General features: G+C 55.2%; 1 protein-coding gene across 1 annotated transcript; it reads left to right on the top strand.

Annotated features, from left to right (window-relative positions):
- Positions 1-1,233: 1,233 nt before the first annotated feature.
- Positions 1,234-24,114, top strand: LRRC4B (leucine rich repeat containing 4B). The gene is made up of 2 exons (XM_061173792.1): positions 1,234-1,530; positions 22,194-24,114. The coding sequence occupies exons 1-2, from the start codon at positions 1,234-1,236 to the stop codon at positions 24,033-24,035; spliced, it is 2,139 nt and encodes a 712-aa protein (XP_061029775.1). The 3' UTR covers positions 24,036-24,114.
- Positions 24,115-26,030: the final 1,916 nt, after the last annotated feature.

Genomic DNA, 26,030 nt, shown 5'->3' with positions numbered 1-26,030 from the left:
CCTCAGTGGCCTCATCTGTCAACTGGGCGTCCTAACAGCTTCCCCCTGGGGCTCCCAGGAGGCTTAAACAAGCGTGTGCAGGTCTGGCGCAGAGAAGGCGCAGACTCGCAATTCCGGAGCCATTATTATTGTTGTTGTTTTCATTGTTACTGTCATGACTAGCCCATCCCCCTCTCCGTCTCTGGTCCTGTGGAAATGTGGGTGGGAGGACCTGACCCCCACACTGCCCACTCCCCTCCCAGGGCTCAGGCTCAGGCTCTCCGGCCCCCCAGCCCCTTCTCCAGCGGACGGGCGGGCCCGGCACCATCCTGCGTGCAGCAGCCGCTGGCACGGACCCACCAGCCGCCATCGTGGCCTCGAGCACCTGCCACCCTCGACCTCCTCCTCCCCCGTTATCGTCTCCGGTGTCCTCCCTCCCCAGCTGCCTCACCTGCCCACACCCGGCACCTCCCCACTTGCCTTGTCTGGCACCTCACCTTCTCCTTCAAGTTCCCCCTTTGAGTCTAACTCAGATCCCTCCAGCTGCTGCCACTGACCATGAGTGACGGCAGGGAGTCCGGGTTGCTGGGAAACTTGGCCTCTACAAACACTCCCTGAAGGGAGAAGTGGTGGGGGAGGGGTGTCCAGGAGGCTGGTCCCCTCCCAGAGGTGCGTGCAGGTGGAGAGGGGACTTGGGTGGCTGCTGGGACAGAAGCCAGATCCTCACTCCGACTTCCCGGCTTGGCTTTTCACCTCTTCTCTGTCACTTATGTCTTGTCTGTCTTGTCTCTCACTCTATCTTGACCTATTTATGTCCCTTTTTGAAATCATGCAAAGAACCAAGTTTTTAATCTGGCTGACATCTCCACTTGCCGGCCAAGCGCCCCTGGGTGAGCACTTCCTCTCCCCTAGACCCAGTTTTCTGTTCTGCGAAATGGGCATAAAGTCTTCCCAGCACAGAGAGGGTGAGATGAGTGTAGGGTGCGCAGGGCTAGCCCTCCTCTCTGCCCACCTCGTCCTGCTGGGCCCTCATCATCAGGGGTGGCCTCTCCCCCCACAGGGGGTCTGCAGGAGTCTTGCCCCCTTGGGTCCTGAGCCTGGGCAGGGAGGTGATGGTGGTGGCAGCAGCCGCAGAGAGCGGCCTGGATGTCGGGGAGAAGCTGGGCCACTCAGGGGGTCCCCGTCCCTCACTGAGCCTCTCCTTCTCTCTCCCTGACAGCCCCCCGGCGCCCAGGCGGAGCATGAACATTGAGGATGGCGCGTGCCTGCGGCTCCCCGTGCCCCCCACTGCCGCCCAGTAGGATGTCCTGGCCCCATGGGGCCCTGCTCTTCCTCTGGCTCTTCTCCCCACCCCTGGGGGCCGGCGGGGGCGGCGTGGCCGGGACATCTGCCGCCGGAGGGGGCTCCCCGCCGGCCACCTCCTGCCCCGCGGCCTGCTCCTGCAGCAACCAGGCCAGCCGGGTGATCTGCACAAGGAGGGAGCTGGCCGAGGTCCCGGCCAGCATCCCCGTCAACACGCGGTACCTGAACCTGCAGGAGAATGGCATCCAGGTGAGCCGGGCTGGCAGCCCGTGGGGGTGGGGGAGGGGCCCAGGTGGTGGCCAGTCCCTCCTCCCTGAGCTGGCAAAGCCTCCTGGGCGTCCCCACCAGCTCTTCACGCCCGTACCCTCGGCACTTATGAGATGCTGTTTGCACCCTAGTCGCTTGAGCCGAGGCTGTCTGGGTTTCCTCGGCACAAGGCTCCCTGTGTCTGTACCAGCACACTGGGCCCCAGGGCAGGACCATCTGCCCTCCTCCCACAGCACGGCACAGGTGAGCCCTCAGCCTGGCCCCGGAGCCACAGGTCGTGCTGGGAGTGACCCTTCCCTGAGGCCCCTGGGCCACCTGCACCACCGCACCTGCCGCGTGGCGTTGGGCGCACATGATGCATGACTCTGCCCCTCAGTTTCTTCATCTGGAAAATGGCGATGCTATGATCCCTGCCCCAAGGGGTTGGTGCGAGGGCTGATGGGTGTCACACTTGTCAAGGATTTAGAGCCGTTCTGGCCCCGGGCGAGCGCTCACTTGCTGTGCGGTACGGGGCTCACACCCCCACTTCCCGGAGCTGGTGTGACAGCCCCGTGCCCCCCAGTACCTGGCTGGCACTCGGACGGAGCAGTTGCCATGCGATTATAATTGTCATTAAGATGGGCCGTGAGTGATGCTTTGGGGGCAGAGCTGTGCTATTTGGAAGCAGGGTCTCCCCTCTGCTTTATTGACTTTGGGGCTGGATCCTCCTCAGTGGGGTAGGGGGGCGGGCATCCTGTGCACTGCAGGATGTGAAGCAGCATCCCCGGCCACTAGAGGCCAGTGGCATCCCGCCCCCCAGTTCCAAATGTGTCTCCAGATGTTGCCAGATATTCCCTGGGGAGGGAGGGAATTTTCCCCCCCCCACCCCGGTTGAGAACCACTGTTTTTTTTTTTTTTGAACCCGGGCCACCACAGTGAAAGCGCTGACCGCTGGACCACCAGGGAATTCCCCTGACCTCCATGTCTTTAAAGCTGCAGCCAGCAACCCCTCCTCCTGCAGCCACCACCCCGTTCCCCCATCCAGCTCCGTCCCCCACGGCCCTTAGCATTTAACACAATGCCCGTTTACTTCTAGACAGAGGCCTGGAATGCGGGATCAGGGAGGGTGCGTGTGGCTGTCAGTTTTACTCACTGATGTGTCCCAAGTGCCTAGACTATGGCCTCCCATGTGTAAGTCAACCAAGAGACACTGAACAGACCAAAGCGTTCAGGGGAAGGACGTGGATGCTGGGGCGCTTTGGGCCCGGAGAGGAAGATGGTGAGGGGAGGTTTGCCTGTGGGACCCCAGGTCCCAAGAGAGGCGTATTCAGGCAGAGGGATCGTCTGAGCAGCTCCCCAGGGCTGGGAGGGCGACTGGTTATCACAGAAGAGGCTGGACTTCATGCCACAGAGTCCAGGGGGCTCTGGAGGGCTTTAGGCAGAGGGCACCAGCAGGCTTGTGTGGTGGCCCCTGGGAGGATGGGTTGAATGTATACAGTTAGGAGGTGGCGGAGCTGTGGCACCCGTGTCTCTTGGTCACTGTCACATGTCAGCCAGTGCCCTGCACTGGACTGGGGTGCGGGCGCCTAGTGCAGGGCCGGGCACTGAGCAGCTGTTGGTGGGACCGAATTGTTCATTGAGCCCCCCAAAGAGAAGACGGCCCAGTTCCTCCAAAGGGATGTTGCTGGTGGTGGGAACTCAGTAGCTCCTCATCGCAGACGCAATCCTTGATGCTCTAACCTCCCCCCTTCCGGCTCCCATTTCCCAGTTATCCCAGCCTGGCGTGCCACCCTGTTTATTGGTCGATTGCCTCTTCCCTTCTAAAATGTAAGCCACTCAGGGGCAGGGAAAGGCTTTGCCCAGAGCTGGTCCTAGCAGCATCTGTGGACTGTCACATGAATACACAAAGGATGGATGGAGTACCGGCAACAAGGGGGCAGGTGTATGGTGAGAATGAAGGGAGGGTGTCGCCCCCTAAAGGGAGGCATGGACAGAGCAGCTGAGACTGCAGCTTGATGTGTGTGAGGCTGACTCAGAGCACACGAGCAGAAAAGGTAGTCTCTAGGTGGAGGCAGCTGGTGAGGTGGGCCTGGAGCCCGGGGACACAGTCCTGCAGGGGCAGGGGTGTGGTGATGTGACACAACTCCAGCTTCAGTGGTCCTTGCCCCACGGCCACCCAGGAAGGGACAGCCTTGCCTTTGGCAGTCCCCTTGGCACTGACCCCCTAAGAGGTCCCCTCTCTGCCCCCACAGAGGGGGGCTCTGGTCCCCAGGCTGTCCAGGACAGTCAGATGGGGGCCCTGATCCCTTCCTCTTCCCCAGGGTCAGACCAGGATGTGCAGTGGGGGAGGGGAAGTTTAGCTCTGAGCCCTCTTCTCTCCTGGCTCTATGGGCTGGGATAGGAGAGGCCTGCATGGGGACAGGGGATTGACCAAATGCCTTTAAAACAGTGGTTCTCTGGGAATTCCCTGGTGGTCCAGTGGTTAGGGCCCGGTGCTCTCACTGCCAGGGGCCCGGGTTCAATCCCTGGTCGGGGAAGTAAGATCCCGCAAGCTACTCGGATCTGCCAAAAAAAAAAAAAAGACACGGAGGTCAGGGTGGCCTCATGGAGAAGGTGACATCTGAGCAAATGTTTGGAGGAGGTGACGGTGGGAGCCTTGTGGGGCATTCCAGGCAGGGGGCAGCAGGTGCAAAGGCCCTGGGGTAGAGCCTGCCTGGTGTGTAGGAGGAAAAGCCACGAGCCTGGCGTGGCTGGAGCGGAGTGAACCATGGGGAGAGGGCGGGGGGTGAGGACAGAGATGGGACAAAGGGGCCTCGTGGTCACGGTGAGGACTTGGGCTCTTCTCTGCATGAGACAGGAGCCAGGGGAGGCTCTGAGCAGAGGACAGATGGGCTCTGACTTGGGTCTCTCTCTGGCCAAGGTGTGGGGACTGTAGGGGCAAGGGCGATGGCAGAGAGGCCTGTTCGGAGGCTGGTGCAGAGTTCAGGAGAGAGATGCTGGTGGTCCCAGGTTGGCCCAGACTGGTTGCGGTGGAGGTGTGGGAAGCAGACAGATTCTGGGTCTGTTTTTTGGTGGTGTTTTTTGTTTGTTTGGTTGGTTGGTTGGTTGGTTTTTTGGCTGCGTTGGGTCTTTGTTGCTGTGCATGGGCTTTCTCTAGTTGCAACGAGCGGAGGCTACTTTTCATTGCGGTGAGCGGGCTTCTCTTGTGGAGCACGGGCTCTAGGCATGTGGGCTTCAGTAGTTGTGGCATGCAGGCTCAGTAGTTGTGGCGCACGGGCTTAGTTGCTCCGCGGCATGTAGGATCTTCCCGGACCAGGGCTCGAACCTGTTTCTCCTGCATTGGCAGGCGGATTCTTAACCACTGCGCCACCAGGGAAGCCCCTGGGTCTGTTTTGAAGGTGGAGACCACAGGATTTTCCAGCAAAGTGGATATGGGAAAAGAAGGAGAGAGGATGACTCTGTAGGTCTGAGTGGACCCCTTGGTTGGACCTGTCTGCTCGTGTGTCTCTCACCCCATCTCCCAGGCCACTGGTCTCCAAACGATGTGACCCACATCCCTGTCAAAATATACATATATGAATTTTATTACTAAAGTCATACAAAGGTCTACAGCATCCATGGATCGTGTATATTATAAAGCTTGCACCAAAATGGCCACGTTAAAGGATGGCAAGCATGTCTTGAAATCCTAACACTTTCGTTTCTCACCCCTGGGGATTCTTGCAGCCCCCTGCTCTGGAGACCTCCGACCCCACCCCACCCCCCAGACTGCACATTACCTGAGGCCAGGGAATGTCCAGTCCGCAAAAGTGAACGATTCAAGATGTTCCATGGAATCTTCCTCCCTCGGTGGACACCTCGCAGATGGCGGGAGGAGTGGGGCCGCCATTAGAGGGGTTTTACCAAATAACTTTTTAATTATCCAGATAAGAAATGAAAAAACTCACCCCTAGTCCCACTACCTAGATATACATAACTACTGTTTACATTTTGTTTTAAAGCCTTCCTGGCTCTTTTCTGTGCCTATGTAAATGTGGTTTAAAATGATTTATTATAGAATGAATACAAATTAATTTAGAAAAACTAGAAAAGATACCTAAGTAAGAACACAGGGACAAAAGCCAAGTGTAATCCGACAACCACAGGTAACTTCCATTAACATTTGGTGTCTTTTTATTCAGAGACTCTGCACGCATACCTCTGTGTGCACGACAGGGTTGGGTCTCTAAATGGATGTTTTGCTTTTTTTAAAAAAAAAAAAGAAAAAATGGAGTCACCCCATTTCTTACTGGTTGGCAACTGGCTTTTGGCACCTAGGAGTTCAACCATGAATATCTTTCTCCCTGATTCTGATACTTGTCTATTATGTGGATTTTAATGACTGCATTAGATTCCGATACGTGAGCATCCAGTTAATTAACTAGTCCCGTCTTATTTCCAGTGTTTTATTTTATTTTATAAATTTGTTTATTTATTTTTGGGTCTTTGTTGCTGTGCACGGGCTTTCTCTAGTTGCGGTGAGCGGGGGCTACTCTTCGTTGCGGTGCACGGGCTTCTCACTGCGGTGGCTTCTCTTGTTGCAGAGCACGGGCTCTAGGGGTATGGGCTTCAGTAGTTGTGTCACACAGGCTCAGTAGTTGTGGCTCGCGGGCTCTAGAGCGCAGGCTCACGTTTTGGCACACGGGCTTAGATGCTCGGTGGCATGTGGGATCTTCCCGGACCAGGGCTCGAACCCGTGTCCCCCGCATTGGCAGGCGGATTCTTAACCACTGCGCCACCCAGTGTTTTCATTGATGTAAACAACACTGCAGTGAACATCCTCAGTTCTTGTTCTTTGTACTATTCTGGATTCTGCCCTTGGGATAAATTCCTAGAAGTGGGATTGTGGGGTTGGAGGCTGTGACCGCCCCAAAGTGCACGCACACGAGGCCTGGCACCAAAGCTCCATAGAGGTGGCCTGAGTTGTGGAGATTCGAGAGTCCCCCCATGTCCATGGTCACCTGCTTGTCATCTGGCTCCTGCCCAGATGGTCACCTCCATGAGGGCAGGGACTTCGCCCTGCTCCCTGTGTCATCCCCAGCACCTAGACCAGAGTCTGGCACACAGTAGATGATCAGCAGTTATTTGAGAATGGAAGGCCAGCCCCAGGGGACCTGGCAGAGACCGGGGGAACCTCCGTGAGCGGAAGCAGGAGGTGAATCCTGCAGTGCCCGCCCTGAGAACTGGGGCAGCCCTGAGGTTCCCATCACCTGTTCCCACTCACCCCTGGCCTGCGGTCCAGCGAGGGCGAGGACCACACAGGGGGCACGGGGACTCCAAGCACACGTGGCCAAGTGGCCACGGGGACTCCAAGCACACATGGCCAAGTGGCCACGGGGACGGGGCTGAGCCTACAGAGATGCCTTCTAGGCGAAGCCCTGGGGACTCGCCTTCCCTCTGCCCTGCAGCCCTGTTGCCACTCAAGCCGGGCACCTGCCACTACCGGGCGGGCCCAGGGACACCTCTGTTCCCCTGTGTACTCTGGGTCCACATAGACGCTGTGCCCCTGGGCTGGGCTCAGCCAGCTCACCCCTCCTCAGGCAGGCAGGGGTCCTCCCTGGGCCCCCCTCCTCGGTCACAGGTCACAGCCTCGTCTCCTTGTCCCCACTCTGCTCCCCTCCCCTCCCCCAGAGCCAGCCACCCTCATGTGTTTACTCTGGATCTTTCTGCTTGTGTGTGTTCTTGCAAAATGCTTATTGTTGCTTTGTGTGCATGTATTTTTAATTTATGTAAATGAAGGTGCATTATAGATGGCTTTCTTTGTCTCACTGTTTTCACTTGGCCTGGGTTGTTAAGAGCCATCCACGTCGCCCGTCGCCCTGTGTGTGCCTGTGTGTGCGTGTGTGTACTCGGGTGCTTTAACTGCTGCAGAATTTCCTGGATGGGCATCCCCCCCTTCCTGCCCCACCCACCCCCAGGAAGCTTCGAGCTGCACCCACCACAAAGCCTCCTTTAGGAACCCTTTGGGGGCTGCGGCATGATAATGTGTTTGGAATGTACGCCGGGGGGATTGCTGGGTCAGAAGACATGATGTACTTAACCTCACAAAGTACGCTGACCCACCCAGGCCTTTAGGGGGCTGCCCTGGTCCCTCCAGGGGTCTACCATGAGGTCCTGTGGGCAAGGCGTGTAGAGTCACTTGACAAGGAAACATGCTTCCATCCTAAGAAACAGATCAACCCATCCTGAGATCCTCAGAGGTGCTCAGAGAGTCGTGTTGAATGCTGGATGGCACAACAGCCAAAACGTAGAAGCAGTCTCAGTTCCTGATGATTGGGGCACTGGTTCAGTGAATCACTGCACATCCTTACGACAGAATATCATGCAGCGATTCAAAATGGAGTTTCGAAGACTATTGAAGGACACAGGGGAATGCTTAGAAGATCGTACTGAGCTTTTCAAAGGATGCAAGGAGTATGTCCAATGTGTCTTTAAAATTTAATTTAAAACAAAATTCAGGGACCGCCCAGACACTTTCACAGTGCCTTTTTTTTGCCTTTGGCTGCGCCGCCAGGCTTGTGGGATATTAGTTCCCTGACCAGGGATTGAACCCCGAGCCCATGGCAGTGAAAGCACCAAGTCTCAACCACTGGAACGCCTGGGAATTCCCTTAATTTCTTCTTTATGTTTTCTTTATTCCCTAAATTTTGTTCAGTGAGGGCATTTAATACTTTTTGTAATCAGGAAAAATTAAACTTAAAAATAACAAGTACAAAATGTTACACGAGCCGAAGAAAAAAGTCTACACTGGGATTTGCTCGCCTTTCCCTGGAGAAGGGAGGAGAAACTACAGTTTGTGGAGGATTTGCCCTGACTCGTTTGTTTCCTTGGTGGTGGGATTGTTCCCATTTGACGGATGTGGAAACAGAGGCGCAGGTGGCTTGTTCACCTGCTTCTCCAAGGTCACTCAGATGGCAGTGACCCCGGTGGCTTGCCCCGGGCCCCAGGAGCCGCCGTGGAGAAGCAAGGCCCTGCCAGCCAGGGTTCAGCTTTAGGAAAGTCAATCTGTTGCAAAGAAGAACACACCATAGTGCACGACCAAGGCAAACACCAGAAATGGCTTTTCAGTTACATGCTAGTTTGCGATTTTCCAGGTGGCCGATCCCACCAGCATCAGGAAATACAGGGACTTTTTGACCGGATGGACTTTTCCCAGCCAGAGCCCTTGAAGGAAGGGAATGGTGGACCGAGGGGTGTGGAAGGGTCCTCTCTAGAGGTCAGCAAGGGCAGCCCCAACTGCAGGCCCGTGGGACACTCGGGTCACCTGGGCAGGAAGGAGCAGCCAGCCTCAGGGGCCACACCCAGGCCCCCCAGGACTGGATGCCTAATTCAACCTGTCCAGCTTCCATCCTGACTCTGGTTTCCTCCTTCTTTCCCCCGGAAGCACCCCCAGAACCCTGGATCATCCCGTCGCCCCCTCTGGCACTCAGTTTCCACACCTGTCAGATGGGACTCCAGATGCCCTGTCTGTTTCTTCCTGACTTATTTTTATTATCACGTGTAACACACACATAAGAAGAACACGGACGTGAATGTCCAGCTCAAAAGGTCATCAGAAAGGGAAGGGCCATGTCAATGCCACCAGGGCAAGAAATGGAATATAAAGAGCCCCTGAAGGGCTTCCTTGGTGGCGCAGTGGTTAAGAATCTGCCTGCCAATGCAGGGGACACGGGTTCGAGCCCTGCTCTGGGAAGATCCCACATGCCGCGGAGCAACTAAGCCCGTGCGCCACAACTACTGAGCCTGCGCTCTAGAGCCTGCAAGCCACACCTACTGAAGCCCACATGCCACAACTACTGAAGCCCGTGCACCTAGAGCCTGTGCTCCGCAACAAGAGAAGCCACCGCAATGAGAAGCCCGTGCACCGCCACGGAGAGTAGCCCCCGCTCGCCACAACTAGAGAAAGCCCGTGCGCAGCAACGAAGACCCAACGCAGCCAAAAATAAATAAATAAAATAAATTTTAAAAATTAAGAAAAAAAAGAGCCCCTGAAGCCCCTGTGCTCTCCCCTCATTTCCTCCCCCTTCTCCCCAGAGACAACCCTCCCCAGAGTCCTCACTCCAGGCCAAGGGAATCAGGTGCCTACACTCCTGCATGTCCGGCTTCCTTGGCTCCGCACAGCTGCTGAGACGCATCCTTGGTGTTTCCTGTGGCTGTGGCTTTTCCCCTTTTCCTTTTGTATCGTTGGATCACATTCTATCTGATGCAGTACCTCAATTCCTTTACGCATTTCTGTTGATGGGCATTTGGATCGTCTCCAGTTTGGGGTTCTCACTCTGCCTGGTTTTATAAATTTATTTATTTATTTATGGCTGTGTTGGGTCTTCGTTTCTGTGCGAGGGCTTTCTCTAGTTACGGCGAGCTGGGGCCACTCTTCATCGCGGTGCGCGGGCCTCTCACTATCGTGGCCTCTCTTGTTGCGGAGCACAGGCTCCAGACGCGCAGGCTCAGTAGTTGTGGCTCACGGGCCTAGTTGCTCCGCGGCATGTGGGATCTTCCCGGACCAGGGCTCGAACCCGTGTCCCCTGCACTGGCAGGCAGATTCTCAACCACTGCGCCACCAGGGAAGCCCACTCTGCCTGGTTTTGATTTAGTGTTTTCGAGCCGGAGGAGATGTGGGTGGAGCCCCTCCTCCATTTATTCCATGAGAGTGGCCTGCCTGCCTCGGGCTGGGGCAGAAGGTGGGGGGTAGCACAAAGGCTGCCTCAGACTCTGTTGGTGAGCGGCTCAGGAAAAGGTGATACACGCTTCCTGCCTCACACCTCACGGGGCAAGTCTGATGCCAGACAGCTGGTCCGCTTCTTTGAACATCAGACCCTGAGGTGTTCCCTCCGGTACCTACCCTGATGAAGGCAGGGTCCTTCAGGATGCAGCCCCACCCCTCTCCCCTCCAGCCTCCTGCATCCCGGGCATCACACTGGCCCTTTCCACTCCCTCCTAGCTCAGCACCTTCACACATGGTGTTCCCTCTTTCTGGAATACTCTTCCACTTTCCCACTCACCTAGGTAACACCAGCACTTAAGATTGTAAGGGACCATTGGGGTATGAATCACAACTCCTCGGGAACATTATGGAACTCATCTGGGCCTCAGTTTTGTCATCAGTAAAATGGGGATAACAGTCCTTCCGTCTTAGAGCCACCGACAAATTCCATGTCTTTAACCTTTGGACCAGCATGTAATGAGCACCACTGCATGCTGGGTGGTCTTGGGGGCCCTGGGGACTCAGTGGTCTCAGCGGCTCAGATGAGGGAAGAGGGGCTGGCGAGCGGTCAGCTCCTGAGAGGTCCAGCTGGTGTTGATAGTGAGACCGTCATCAGGGTCGGTCACTGTCATCTTTCTTGAGTCAGAGAAATGTCTTGGCCTCAGAGGCACCTTCTCTGAGCCCCCGGTCTAGTCAGGCCCACGGGTCCCTCTGGTGCCCAAATCTGTTGGTCACACTTGTGGTCGCTGCTGGCCCCAGCACTCAGCACAGAGCCTGATGGACTGTAGGTTCCCAAATACAACTGTTAAGTTAATGAATCAGAGAATGGCTTGCCGTCTTGCTGAGCCATGTGGCCTCTGAACCTCACCACAGGCCCAGATCTCTCCCCCACTTCTCAGTTGAGCAGACTGAGGGCCTCAGAGGCAGAAAGTGGGAGACGATTCATGCAGCCCCAGCACTGCTCCAAGCCCTTACCACGGCAACCCTGTGAGCAGGGCCTGTTCTTATCCCCATTGTACAGATGAGGAAACTGAGGTACAGGAGTAAGACTCTGGTGCAAGAGGCCACAGTCAGTGGAACTGGGACTTGCAGGCTGCAAGACTGGATTTCTTCAGCACCATTCCTTTGATCTGTATTTCTGTTTTTGTGCCAGTACCATACTGTTTTGATTACTGTAGCTTTGTAGTATAGTCTGAAGTCAGGGAGTCTAATTCCTCAAGCTCCATTTTTCTTTCTCAGGATCACTTTGGGTATTCAGGGTCATTTGTGTTCCATAAGAATTTTTAAATTTTTTGTTCTAGTTCTGTGAAAAATGCCGTTGGTAATTTGATAGGGATTGCATCGAATCTGTAGATTGCCTTGGGTTCTTCAGTGCCATTCCTGATGCTTCCTAATTCATAGTTACTGGGCTCTCCACCCTGGTGACCTGATGACAGAACTGTAATCGAGTCCTGACTCCATGTCTGGAGTCCCTGCTCTGGCCTGACCTTGCCCATCAGGACACTCCCCCCAGCTTCCTCCCAGCCACCTGGCCACAGTCTGTTCCCCCACCCTCAGCCAGAGTCACCACGTCATTCCTGGGCTTTAAAACGGCCCATGTTCCCCCAAGAGAAGACCCTTCTCAAACTGGGTGTCCCAGCCGCACCTCACTCAGGGACGCCCCCTGCTGGGCTCAGACACCCTTCCCTCCCTTCGGAAAACATGCTGTCCCTGAACAGCCAAAGTCACCTTCTGTGCTTGCCCACACCGGGCACAGGTGTTATCCTCAAGATGCCGCTGTGAAGTCTCCACCTGGAAACAGGCTCCGACTGAGAGGAGGCTGAGACTCATGCGTCCCTCACCGTACACTGCCTGTCCCTCCCGTGTCTGACCGGCCCTGGCTAGTCCATCACCCAGTTCACATTCCTGATTCATTTATTAAGCACCTACTGTGTGCCAGGCACTGCTGTACGCACAGTGAGCAGGACAGATTCACGTCCCTGCCCTGGTGAAGCTGGGTGGAAACAGAGACAGTGCAGGAGGTGCACAGCACAATGCCAGTGTTTTTTTTGTTTGTTTTGTTTTTTATTTATTTATTTTTGGCTGCGTTGGGTCTTCGTTGCTGCATGCGGGCTTTCTCTAGTTGCGGCAAGCGGGGGCTACTCTTTGTTGCGGTGCGTGGGCTTCTCATTGTGGTGGCTTCTCTTGTTGCGGAGCACGGGCTCTAGGCGCGCGGGCTTCAGTAGTTGTGGCGCGTGGGCTTAGTTGCTCCGCAGCATGTGGGATCTTCCCGGACCAGGGCTCGAACCCGTGTCCCCTGCATTGGCAGGCGGGTTCTTAACCACTGCGCCACCAAGGAAGTCCCAATGCTGGTGTTCTGGGCTGTGCCACACGGCATGTGGGATCTTAGTTCCCCAACCAGGGATCGAACCCGTGCCCCCTGCAGTGGAAGCATGGAGCCGTAACCGCTGGACCGCCAGGGAATTCCAATGCCGGTGTGTTTTAGATGGAGATGAGCTGAGTGAAACAGTCAAGCAGGAGAGGGAGGTGCAAGTGGGGGAGGGGGCGTGGCTTGAGCCTGAGCCTAACCCCACTTCCCCACTCCCCCCCGCCCACCATCTTAGGCAAAGCTGGGGTGCAGTTAGCGGCTGGCACCCCCCTCTGGTATAGAGCTCGCCCCTGCATTGTCTGCATGCAGGTTTAGATACCCATCTGGGCTCCTGGGTTGGGGGTTGAGGGCATCCTCTCACCAATTCTAGGAGGTAGATCTTATAAGCCCCACTGTACAGATGGGGAAGTGGCCCCAGGAGGTCTGAAATTTGCTCCAAGTCACAGAAGCAGTAAAGGGCAGTCTGGATCAGGACTCCGGCTGTCTGACCCCAGAGCTTTAACCACCAGGCCGCAGGGCTCAACCTGCAATGACAGCCGGGCAGGGTTGGGGGCCGGGGATGAGACAGGTCTGTCTGAGCACAGTGGTCATCTGGGGAGCTGGGGACCCATGGGGATCAGGCTGTCTCCTCTCTCGCTCTGGCCAGAGCCCCTCCTGCCTGCCTCCTGTAGCTGAGGATGGCCGGCCCATGGTGCAGGCTGAGGTTGGTTCCAGCTGCCCTCGCCCAGGATGGCTGCTGGGGGTGGGGCATGGAGCCTCTAGGATGCCCCCCTCCCCTGTTAGAGGGGTTGCCTGGCATGGCCTGGACCCTCCTATCAGGGACAAATTTAGGATTTGTTGTTGGCGGTGAGGGGGTAACGGCGAGGATGGAGAGGGTGCTGCATTCTGAGGGGCCACCCTGCCCCTGGGCTGGGCTGTGTTGTTGTGGTACATGCTTCTTCTCTCTTAGTCCTCAGGGCCCCTGTCCCCACATTACAGAGGAGACTGAGGCCCCAGGAGGTCGAGTCTAGGCCTGGGGGGGGGGGGGACTCAGTGAGCAAGGCAGGGGCCTACACTAGCCCCCATGCTTGCCCGGCTCTGGCCACATCCTGGCGGTCAGGGAAATCCCTACTGAAAAGCGATGCACAAGTCCCTGATCTCAGAGAAGGAAGAAATATGAGGAGTTGTCATAAAAACAGTTGGTACGGGAAAAAAAAAAAAAAAATCTTTTAAATTATGAACGTAAAATAATTAACAAGATAAAAAAAAAAACCCAACAGTAAGCTTACTAAACTTTTGTTATCGGTTCATTACATTCAAAACCCATATAAGCAATTTATCTTAATAGTGTTAAGATGAACAATTCACTTCATCATTTTCCAGCCACAGTTAAATTTTTAATAAGGGATTTCTTGACAGTTTATTTTCTTAAAAATCCCAAGAGAGGGGCTTCCCTGGTGGCGCAGTGGTTAAGAATCCACCTGCCAATGCAGGGGACATGAGTTCGAGCCCTGGTCCAGGAAGATCCCACATGCTGCGGAGCACCTAAGCCCGTGTGCCACAACTACTGAGCCTGAGTGTCACAACTACTGAAGCCCAAGCGCCTAGAGCCCGTGCTCCGCAACAGGAGAAGCCACTGCAATGAGAAGCCCACACACCGCAACGAAGAGTAGCCCCCGCTCGCCGCAACTAGAGAAAGCCCGTGCGCATCAACAAAGACCCAATGCAGCCAAAAATAAATTAATTAATTAATTAATTTAATTTAAAAAAAAAAATCCCAAGAGAACACAATGGGGTTTTTTTTCTAGAGTTAGTAGCGTTTACCTACCACCACCGAAGTGGAAAGTCCCCTAAATAATAGGCCAAGTTACAGGATGGAAAGAGAGGGGAGAAGCCCCCATCAGGTTGGGAGGTGGTCATTGATGGGACCATGTTCCGGTGCCTGACTGGTGTCTGCATCCTTGGCAATCAGCACAGAGCCGGGCACACAGGTTGGGGAGGGCTTAGCAAACGTGGGCTGAAGGAGGGAGGGGACTTGGTGACTTGGGTAGTTAGGACCCCAGGCCCAGCTCCTCTGCCACATCACAGGATGTCAGCGTCCCATCAGGCCAAAGATGTCAGGCTGGGAAGGCAGGGGGATTTGCCTGCTCCGAGAACCAGTCCTCACCTTGCCTACCCCACTCTGTGTCAGTGAGCCAGCCCTCGGCATCAAAGAGGATTTGAGATCATCTGGCCTCGGGGGTTTCAAATTGTGCTGTGAAGGGGCCACAGGCCTGCCTCTCCCCCTGCAACCAGGGCATCTCCTGAGATCCAGATCTGTTTATACCATTACCACTTAAATGATCATTTGCATAATAATATGTTTAGTGTTTCTCTTCCCCTCTCAAGGTCAGGCTCTGGGAATTTGGCTATGGCTGTCTTGTCCATGCTGGATCCCCAGAGCCCAGCATGATGCTTGACACATAGCAGGCACTCAAAGAATATCTGTCAAATGAGCAAATCGCTACATGGGTAATGTTTGAATAATGAACGGGCTCTGCAGCTCAAAAAACACATCAAAACCCACACACAGCCCAACCCTCTTGGTTTAGGTGGGTGGGGGTGGTGGAGACCTGGTGTTTAGATTCAGGAGAAGCCGACTTTGAGTCCTAGTTCTGCTACTTTGGAGCTGTGAGACTGAGGGCAAATGACTTTACCTCAGTGAACCTCCATTCCCTCGGCTGTAAACCATCAAATATGAAGAAGGAAGGCAGGGACATGTGGTTGATAATCTCCATGTGACAGGATTTCCACAAGGATTAAAGGAGATCATGACCTCAGAGTGTTTAGCATAGGGTCCAGTGAATACTAGGCACTTAACAAATACTGGCTCCCCCCTTTTGCCTTATTAGAAACCTGCCCTGGATGGCACTTTGTCAGAGTCAGAGATGGGATCAGCCTTGTATTGTTTGGAAGAAGAGGAGAGGAGTTGATTGGCTTTGGTGTTTAGGTATGCATGTTAAATCTTAAGGCTAACCACTAAAAGAAGAGAAAATACATAAATCCTAAGATAGTAAATGGGGGAAATGGAATAAGAAACTCGATCTTTGCAAAAAGTCATAGGAAAGGGGAATGAATAGGCTGCAAAAAAAAAATCAGGACAAATAGAAAGCGTGAAAAAACATAGGAAGAATAATTCCAAATAGATTAGTAATTACAATAAATGTAAACACACTAAACTTCCTGTCAAAAGACAGAGATTTTCAGACTGAATTAAAAACAAAATCCAAGAGACATACCTAAAACATAAAGACAGAAAGGATGAAAGCAAAATTGATGGCAAACACTAACCTAAAGAAAGCTGGTGTGTCTTTAATAATATCAGACACGTGGACTTTAAGGCAAAAAGAAGAATAAGTTGGAAACAGAACCAAAAACAGAACACTGGTGCTCTCTCAGTTCCCAAGTTCTGTCACTGAGGATTTCAACATTTTGGGTGCTGTCACCCAGGCCAAAAGCCATGCAGGCACATTGACTCACACAGTGGGTACTCTCCAAATATGAGCCTTGTCCATTCTGAAGTCCGCCATGAACTAGGCCTTGACCTGAGTGCAGGGAATGCAGAAATGATTCAGATGGAGTCTCTACTCATGAAGACTCACAGCCTAGACAAGGAGACAGATGCATTGAACCAGTGTGATAAGGGTCTGATAAGAGAATGCCTGGGATGAGTCAGTGAACAGGAGGCCAAAGAGAGCCTCCTGGCAGAAAGCAATTGGAACATCCCAGAGAACTAGGAGGAAGATGGCATTCCAGGCAGAGGGCACAGCCTGTGCAAAGGCAGAGAGGCTGAGCAGAGCATGGTGAGCGTATAGAACCCCATACATCTCCCTGTGGCTGGAGTAGAGGAGAGGCCAGTGGGGCAGGTCCTGCAGAGCCTCTGATACCAGGCTGAGGGTCAAAGGGAGCCATGGGAGGGCTGTGAGCAGGGATTTGGCAGGGTCTGAACTGCATCTTAGACAGTTCTGACAGCTGATGTAAAGGAAAGAGGCTGGGGAAGAAACTGGAAGCCCAGAGGCAGGACAATTGTTAATGATCATTATCAGCTGCATCAACAATTTAAAAATATGTATTACTGCCTGCTTGCCATGTCCCAAGCATTCACTATCTTGTCCAAGCCTCACAATAACCCTGCAGGACCTGCGAGGAAAGTGGGCTCAGAGACGTTAGGACACTCAGCCAAGTTCACACAGCTGGTCAACAGCAAAGCCGAGATTCAGACCCAGCCCTGACTCCACCCACCCCACCCCCCCCACCCCCCGCCCACTAGGTTGCTCCCCAGTCACCCTGCAGAGAGGAGGAGGGAGAAAAGACTGGAATCCTGTTAAAAATAAAGGGACTCACTATTTTAAGCAATCCTACAGCACATCCTCAATAAAACCAGACTTCCCTTCTCAGCAACACCCCCGTCCTGCTTATTCCCAAGTGCATCATTCAAGTGACTGGCAGGGGGACCCCACCCGCTTTGGGAGTGCCCCTGCATCTCCCTTCACACACCCCCTTCTCGACGCAACTGGGACAAAGCACGTGGAACAGGAGCAGCCGCAGCCTCGGGCTCTGCCAGGACGCACCTTATGGACATGGTGTAGTTTCACTTGCTTTGTCCAGAGGATCAGGGAGACCCGGGCTGGACTCCCAGCTGCGGGCTTCCCACTTCCCCCGGGGAAGGTGAGCAGCCCTGCTGAGTCGATTGACCTCGCTGAGCCTCGGTTCCTGATCTCTGAAATGGGGCACGATGCTGGCCTGTGGGCTGCCCAGGTTCAAACCCCTCATCGAGTAACCTCGCTGAGTGGTTCCTTCTGTGAAAGTGAGCTAACAACACCTGCCCTGCAGGGCTGGTGGGGACAAGCCGAGCTGACGGATGCGGACACCCAGCCCAGAGCCTGGCATTCATCACTGCAGCCCAGATGCCACCTGCGAGTGCCAAGCCTTGTGCTGAGCGAATCTCACCGATTACCTTGCATCCTCGAAACAGCTCTGCAGGGCTGACATTACAACGCCCTTCCACAGAGAATGGTCCTTCTCTGTTTGCCCCTTCAGAACTCCTTTATCCCCGTTCAATAAATACGCGACAGATGGATGAGTGTGAGACATTTGGGCTGGGCCCAAGAGAGTGAGCAGGGGTTTTCGAGGTGGATGAAAAGGGAAGGGAGTTCCAAGCAGAGGGAACAGTGTATGCAAAGGGGGAGTGCCTGTGAGATAGCTCCACGAAGTTCATACTGGCTGAAATGTAGCCAGAGTGAGGGCTGCAAGTGAGGGGAGCCTACAGGCCAGGCCAAGCGGGGCTTCCAAGGCAGGCTGAATTTCCTTGGAGGGCACTGGGGAGCCATGGAGGGCTCTAGAGGAAAGCAGAGGCAGGGCCAGCTCTGGGTGTGGCAAGGCCCTGGAGATGAACTTGAGGGGAGAGACTGGAGGCCAGGCAGGTTGAGGCCTGAGCTGGACCGACCGTGGGGACAGAGAGAAGATGGCTGTGAGACATTCAAAAGGATTAGAACCGGCAGGCTTGCTGGCTGACCAACCCTAACAAGGGGAGGCCGTGGACGATGCAGGGGCCTCTAGGCTGCAGGCCCGCTTTCGACTGGGAAGGCAGGCTGGAGGGGCCGCGCTGAGAACAGGGACCCCAGCAGGAGCGGGGGCAGGGTGGGGCATGCAGACGGGTTTGCTGGGAACTGGGGAGGCCCCCGGAACTACATGTGACTCAGACCAGGCAAGGGGGTGACTCCAACACCTGGGCCAGCAATCCCTTTGTTCTCAATTTGTCCGTCCAAACCCTCAAGTCTGACCTTCAGACTTCATTCTCTCCCTAGCGATTAGTAATGCCTGGATCCTCATTATTATTATTATTATTACCACTATTATTATTATTACTATTATTAATAGAAACAGCAACTAGAAGCCTGCTTGGTGCTTTGCCAGCGTTTCCCGGGGCAGTGATAAAAGGCAGCCTGTGAGAAGGGTTCTCTGGTTATTATATTTGGGAAACTCAAGAGTGGAGCAAAGCAAAGGGGCCAGACTGTTTGATCAGGAAAGCTTTTCGTTGTGCTGTTTAGAACCTCACGGGTTGGGCAGGCAGCAAGAGAGCACGGTGGGAGGCGAGGGGCTGGGCTCTTCCCGGGGTCCCTCAGAGGAGGAAACCAAGGCTCCAGCGGCCCACGCAGCAGAGCTGGGGCTCCAGGGCCTGAGGGCTGTCAGGCCAAGGCTCTCCGGCCCCCCGTTCTTCTCACCCCACACAGACACGGCCGCATCGGCCACACGGCCGGCAGGCTGCAGACACCCCAGGCCAGCCCTCGCGGTCCTCGTCCAGTTCTAAAGATTAGCCATGTTCGCTGCCAGAAATGAGAGGAGGCGGAAGCACGTTAAGGAAAATAAAAAACTGACCTTGTCAATTCCATCTCAACATCAGAAAGGAGGTGTAGCCCCGGGGAGGGATTCTAGGTGGCCACAGGAAGTCAGGTTTTAGAAGCATGCTCATGATATGGGAAAACGCTCACAATATACTGTTATTGAGGGAAATGCAGGACCTGCTGCCGAGGGCGTGTACTGTGAAACACACATCAGACCCCCGCAGACTTAGTGTGAAAAGAGAGTAAAATATCTCATTTGTAAGTTTCCCTCTTGGTTACATGATGAAATCATAATATTTTGGACCTATTGGGCTAATCAATTATTAAAATTGGTTTCATCTGTCTTGGTTTTTTTTTTTTTAATGTGGCCTCTAGGAAATTTAAAATTAAACAGGTAGCTGGTGTCGTATTTCTGTTGGATCGCGCTGGCAGAAATGGTGGCTGTTATTGTCTTATGATGATAACTGTACCAGGAATATTATTTTCCTTATGCGGGGTGCCTCCCAGGTAGAGTCTTTTCTTAAAGTTTTTACAGTGTTTTTCTACTTAAAAGTAATTTGGGGGACTTCCCTGGCGGTCCAGTGGTTAAGACTCCGCACTTCCACTTCAGGGGCACGAGTTCGATCCCTAGTCGGGGAACTAGGATCCCACATGCCGCGCAGCACAGCCAAAAAAAAAAAAAAGTAATTTTTGTTCATTAAAGAAAAAAATAACTTGAGTTAAAATTGCCCATAATCCTCATCAGCTGGAGTTCACCACTAAGAAGTGGTTAGGGCATTTCCTTGCAGTCTTTTCTTGGTGCATATACGCAGATACCTAATTCCTCAGCTGCTTTTTTTCAGTTCTACAAAGTCACAAGCACACAGTATGCTACCTAGAGTTCACCATTATCCCCTTAATATTATAATGCAAGTGTTTCCATGGCGTTAACTAGGCTTCAGAAACGCTATCTGATGGCTGCATGGTCTTCTGTGCCTCAGTGTACCTGGCTCAGTGATCAGTGGGGAGAATCTGGTAAGACTCTGCCTTCCATGCCCAGCCCAACACTGCCCCTTCTGTGGTGCATCAACCTCAGCCCTGAGAGGTGGCAGCCAAGTTCAGGGATTAAGAGCCTTGACTCTGGAGCCAGACAACCTCGGTCCAATCCCAGATCTGCCAGCGCCTCCTGTGCATCCCTGGGCAAGTCACTGCACCTCTCTGTGCCTCCATCTCCTCCCGCTTAGAAGGAGATAATTCTTAATCCCTCATGTGAAACACTTGAGGCTAGTTGAGTTTGGGCATCTGATATTAGAAAGGTATTACTATACAGCATAGATTTTTACAGCACCCCCAGTGGATCTTATACCCCTTATCAAATCTGGGTATGTTTCTAGAGTGGAATCTTTGAATAGTCACATGAGTGGGATCAATAAAAGCTTTGAACAGCTTCACATGAGTTTTGATCAGGTTTGGTGCCAAAGTTATGAGAAATGTGGTTTTCAGAGCTCTGTGGATTTCAGAGTTGTGTGTATTGAATAAGCACCTATCTCACAGGGCAGTTTGGAGGATTGAGTTGTCGGCTCTAAAGCACTTAGAACAGCGTCTGGCACCCAAGAAGTGCCCGATGCATGTTAGCTGCTGGTATAACTATTTTTAATCTTTTTTTTTTTGGCCATGCCACATGGCTTGTGGGATTTTAGTTCCCCAACCAGGGATCGAACCCAGGCCCTCCACAGGGAGAGCACAGAGTCCTAACCACTGGACCGCCAGGGAGTTCCCTATTTTTAATCTTTTTGATTGAGGTGTAATTTACATAGAATAAAATGCCTCTCGTGTTATGGGTACAGTTTGGGGAGTTTTGTTTTCTTTTAAATATTTATTTACTTGGCCCCATCAGGTCTTAGTTGTGGCATGCGGGCTCTTCGTCACAGCACGCGGGCTTCTCTCTAGTTGTAATGCGTCCGGGCTTAGTTGGCGCATGGGCTTATTTGCCCCACAGCATGTGGGATCTTATTTCCCCTACCAGGGATCGAATCCACATCCCCTGCATTGGAAGGTGGATTCTTAACCACCGGACCACCAGGGAAGTCCCCAGTTTGGGGAGTTTTGACAGTTACATTCACTCTGGTAGGCACCACCCCAACTAGGGACATTTCTATCAGCCCGGAAAGTTCTCTCGTGCCCCTTCCCAGACTGTCCTCCCCCTGCCCCAACACACACACACACACACACACGCACGCACGCTTGTGGAATGGACAGGGTCCTACGGCATGTGCTCCTTTGCATCTGGCTGCTTTCGCTCAACCTGACGCCCGTGAGATCCATCCAAGTCATTGTGTGGCAAGTTCATTCCTTTTCATTGCTGAGCCATCGTGTTCCATCCTACAGCATAGAGCGTGGGTCCTTCACCTGCTGCCGGACACTGGGTCATTTCCGGCTTAGGCTGTAATGAACACAGATGCTGCAAGCACCCGTCACAGGCCTTTGGATGGATATCTGCTGTCATTTCTCTTGGGGAAATACTCGGGCGTAGAATGGCCGGGTCCTATGTAACTAACTCTCTGTTTAACTTTATAAGAAACCATCAAACTGCTTTCCACAGTGACCTCATGGTCTTACAGGAAAGGTGGAGAGACGGGGCGGCCCAGCACCCTCACCAGCACTTAAAACTCTTGTGATCCGGACACAGAGAACAGACGCGTGGTTGCCAAGGGGGGGGGGGGGAGGGGGGAGGGATGGAGTGGGAGTTTGGGATTAGCAGATGCAAAGTATTATATATAGAAAGGATAAACAACAAGGTCTTACCATATAGCACAGAGAACTATATTCAATATCCTGTGATAAAGCATCATGGAAAAGAAGATGAAAAAGAATGTGTATATATATTCTTTTTCATATATCAATATATACATATATTTTCATATATGTATAACTGAATCACTTTGCTTTACATTAGAAATTAACATTAAATCAACTATACTTTAGGGACTCCCCTGGCGGTCCAGTGGTTAGGAGTCCGCGCTTCTACCGCAGGGGACTCGGGTTCGATCCCTGGTTGGGGAACTAAGATCCCGCAAGCCACAGGGCGTGGCCAAAAGCTAGATAAATAAATAAATAAACTATACTTTAATAAAATACATTTTTTTAAAAACCCTCTGTGGTCGACTCCGTTAGTATCAGTGTCACTGATGGTGTCTCCCCTTCCCGACCCCAGGTGATCCGGACGGACACATTCAAGCACCTGCGGCACCTGGAGATCCTGCAGCTGAGTAAGAACCTGGTGCGCAAGATCGAGGTGGGCGCCTTCAACGGGCTGCCCAGCCTCAACACCCTGGAGCTGTTCGACAACCGGCTGACGACAGTGCCCACGCAGGCCTTCGAGTACCTGTCCAAGCTGCGGGAGCTCTGGCTGCGGAACAACCCCATCGAGAGCATCCCGTCGTACGCCTTCAACCGCGTGCCCTCGCTGCGCCGCCTCGACCTGGGCGAGCTCAAGCGGCTGGAGTACATCTCCGAGGCAGCCTTCGAGGGCCTGGTGAACCTGCGCTACCTCAACCTGGGCATGTGCAACCTCAAGGACATCCCCAACCTGACGGCCCTGGTGCGCCTGGAGGAGCTGGAGCTGTCGGGCAACCGGCTGGACCTGATCCGCCCGGGCTCCTTCCAGGGCCTGACCAGCCTGCGCAAGCTGTGGCTGATGCACGCCCAGGTGGCCACCATCGAGCGCAACGCCTTCGACGACCTCAAGTCGCTGGAGGAGCTCAACCTGTCCCACAACAACCTGATGTCGCTGCCCCACGACCTCTTCACGCCCCTGCACCGCCTCGAGCGCGTCCACCTCAACCACAACCCCTGGCACTGCAACTGCGACGTGCTCTGGCTGAGCTGGTGGCTCAAGGAGACGGTGCCCAGCAACACGACGTGCTGCGCGCGCTGCCACGCGCCCGCCGGCCTCAAGGGGCGCTACATCGGCGAGCTGGACCAGTCGCACTTCACCTGCTACGCGCCCGTCATCGTGGAGCCGCCCACGGACCTCAACGTCACGGAGGGCATGGCCGCCGAGCTCAAGTGCCGCACGGGCACGTCCATGACCTCCGTCAACTGGCTGACGCCCAACGGCACCCTCATGACCCACGGCTCCTACCGCGTGCGCATCTCCGTCCTGCACGACGGCACGCTCAACTTCACCAACGTCACCGTGCAGGACACGGGCCAGTACACCTGCATGGTGACGAACTCGGCCGGCAACACCACCGCCTCGGCCACGCTCAACGTCTCGGCCGTGGACCCCGTGGCGGCTGGAGGCGCCGGGGGAGGCGGGGGCGGCCCCGGGGGCGGGGGCGGCGGCGGGGGCAGCGGCGGCTACACCTACTTCACCACGGTGACGGTGGAGACCCTGGAAACGCAGCCCGGAGAGGAGGCCCTGCAGCCGCGGGGGACCGAGAAGGAGCCGCCGGGGCCCACGACGGACGGCGTCTGGGGCGGGGGCCGGCCGGGGGAGGCGGCCGGCCCGGCCTCGTCGTCCACCACGGCGCCCGCCCCGCGCTCCTCGCGCCCCACGGAGAAGGCGTTCACGGTGCCCATAACGGACGTGACGGAGAACGCCCTCAAGGACCTGGACGACGTCATGAAGACCACCAAGATCATCATCGGCTGCTTCGTGGCCATCACGTTCATGGCCGCCGTGATGCTCGTGGCCTTCTACAAGCTGCGCAAGCAGCACCAGCTCCACAAGCACCACGGGCCCACGCGCACAGTGGAGATCATCAACGTGGAGGACGAGCTGCCCGCCGCCTCCGCCGTGTCCGTGGCCGCCGCCGCCGCTGTGGCCGGCGGGGGCGGCGTGGGCGGGGACAGCCACCTGGCCCTGCCCGCCCTGGAGCGCGACCACCTCAACCACCACCACTACGTGGCGGCCGCCTTCAAGGCGCACTACAGCAGCAACCCCAGTGGCGGGGGCTGCGGGGGCAAAGGTCCGCCCGGCCTCAACTCCATCCACGAACCTCTGCTCTTCAAGAGCGGCTCCAAGGAGAACGTGCAGGAGACGCAGATCTGAAGCCTCCGGCCTGCCGGGCAGGGGGGGCCCCCCGGGGCGGGGGCCGGACCGGGACCCTCCCCCCAGCCCCAGCCCCGCACCGGGGAGGTCGGGGCAGGCAGCTCGGAGCCCCACCCGCGTCCGCACCCCAGGGCAGCTCGCCCCAGCGAGGACAGTGCGGGGCTCCGGGAATGGAACCCGCGGGGTTCCGGCCTCGCCCCCCTCCCCGGCCGCGGGAGGGGACGCAGGACGGGAGTGGCCGGAACCCTCCGCTTTTCCTCCTCGCTCTCCCGACCAACTGCTCCCGGCCTTCCGCCTTCCGGGGGAGAGAGGAGCTTTTTGCAGGGGTGTCCTCTCCCCTCACCCCCAACAGCCCTCCTTTTACGGTTCATTTTTTGAAGTTTGACGCCTGTCCCCCCACCTCCCCCCCCCCGCCCTCTAAACTGAAGAGACAGCCACGTCGTCAGAGCCTCCCGAGCCCCTGGCCCTGCCCCAGGGGAGTCCATTCCCGGCCCCTGGTCCCCACTGGCCGGGGGCGGGGCGGCCTCAGCCCGCCCCCCGCCGTTGCCCCCAGCCCTCTCCTGCCCCACAGACTCTTTTGATACTGAAGGGAGGTTTGCGTCAACGACTACCTGCTCTGTAATTACTTTAAAAAAAAAAAAAAAAACACGGAAAAAGTAAAAAAAAAATTTTTTTTTTTTGGTTATGAAAGCATAGAGGAGAGAGAAAAGAAAGGGAACATGGGTGGGCAGTAGAATGAGAAGATGGAAAACTCCAGACCCCAGCTGGAAGGTCAGTGGGAGAGCCAGCACCTCTGAGTGGTCTTAGGCCCCTACCCTTTCACCTCCGAGGCCCTAGAGAGGGGCTCGGTCACCCAGCATGCCTGGCATTTGTGTTTATTCTGCCTGCACCCCTTTTGAGGCATGTACTGGGGTCCTCTCCCCCAACTTCCCACCTCACAGCAGAAATCTAGGGGGCCTATCTCCTGGGGCTGCCGTTACAAGGTACCACAGACTGGGTGGCTCAGAACGACAGAAATTTAGTGTCTCAGTTCTGGAGGCCAAGGTCAAGGTGTGGGCAGGGCCGTGCTCCCTCTAGAACCTGTAGGGGAGGGTCCTTCTCTGCCTCTTCCAGCTTCTGGTCGCCGCAGATGTTCCTTGACTGGTGGCAGTGTCACCCCAGTCTCCACAGGGCGTTCTCCCTTGTCTGCGCAGCACCTTCCCTCTGTGCACGTGTCTCTGTGTCCAGATTTCCCCTCTTTATAAGTCATGTTGGACTGGGGACCGCCCGACTCCAGTACAGCCTCATCTGGATCATCTGCAAAGACCCTATTTCCAAATAAGGTCACATTCACAGGTCGTGGAGGTGAGGACGCAATTCATCCTATCTCAGAGCCAAACCAGAGAGGGTCCGTGTCTACTGCAAACCCATTCAAGACACTGCCATGCGGAGAAAGCGGGTCACGTTGAAGGGGAGGCAAGGAGTGAGCTGGGTGGGTGGGCGGGGGAGGGGTGCTCGAGCTGGGGCCAGCGGAGCAGCAGGGGGCTGCACTTCGGTCTGGTTAACTCAGCAGCAGGAGGCAGAGTCCAGGCCCAGGAAGTGGAGGGGGGCTGCGCTGCAGCTCAGGAGGGCAGCTCACACGCAGAGCCCTCGGAGAGACAAAAGCGAGCGAGTGGGTGCAAATGCCAGCAAATGCCAGCGGTCGGCCAGGCCCTTGGGCAGGTGCTGGTACGGCTGGGGCAGGCCAAGGTACCAGCGTTGCCGCTTCCAGAGGGCCAGGCCCCCGCCCCAGGGCCGCCGTTTCGTGCTGTCTAGACAGACAGAGGCCAGTGGAAGCAGGATGAGGCACAGCTCTGGGCAGACATAGCTGCGGACACACAGGGCTGGGCCCCCCGGGAGCAGCTCTCGTCTCAGCCCCATTTTCCCCTCGGTCAAGACTGGCCCGCGTACAGGGTAGGCCTGGCGCATGCGCAGGACGGCCAGGCCCCGTGGAGTCCACGACTGAAGGTGGGGCGG

The sequence above is a fragment of the Eubalaena glacialis genome, chromosome 18 (assembly GCF_028564815.1).
Source record: "Eubalaena glacialis isolate mEubGla1 chromosome 18, mEubGla1.1.hap2.+ XY, whole genome shotgun sequence".
Taxonomy (NCBI): domain Eukaryota; kingdom Metazoa; phylum Chordata; class Mammalia; order Artiodactyla; family Balaenidae; genus Eubalaena; species Eubalaena glacialis.
The sequence above is the reverse complement of the archived record's forward strand: the minus strand, read 5'-3'. Positions and strand labels throughout refer to the sequence as shown.

What these genes read in the sequence shown, in the direction of transcription:
- LRRC4B (XM_061173792.1), top strand. Translation starts at nt 1,234, where the DNA reads ATGGCGCGTGCCTGCGGCTCCCCGTGCCCCCCACTGCCGCCCAGTAGG. An exon ending in TGCAGGAGAATGGCATCCAG is followed by an intron (nt 1,531 to 22,193) that starts GTGAGCCGGGCT and finishes TCCCGACCCCAG; the next exon opens with GTGATCCGGACGGACACATT.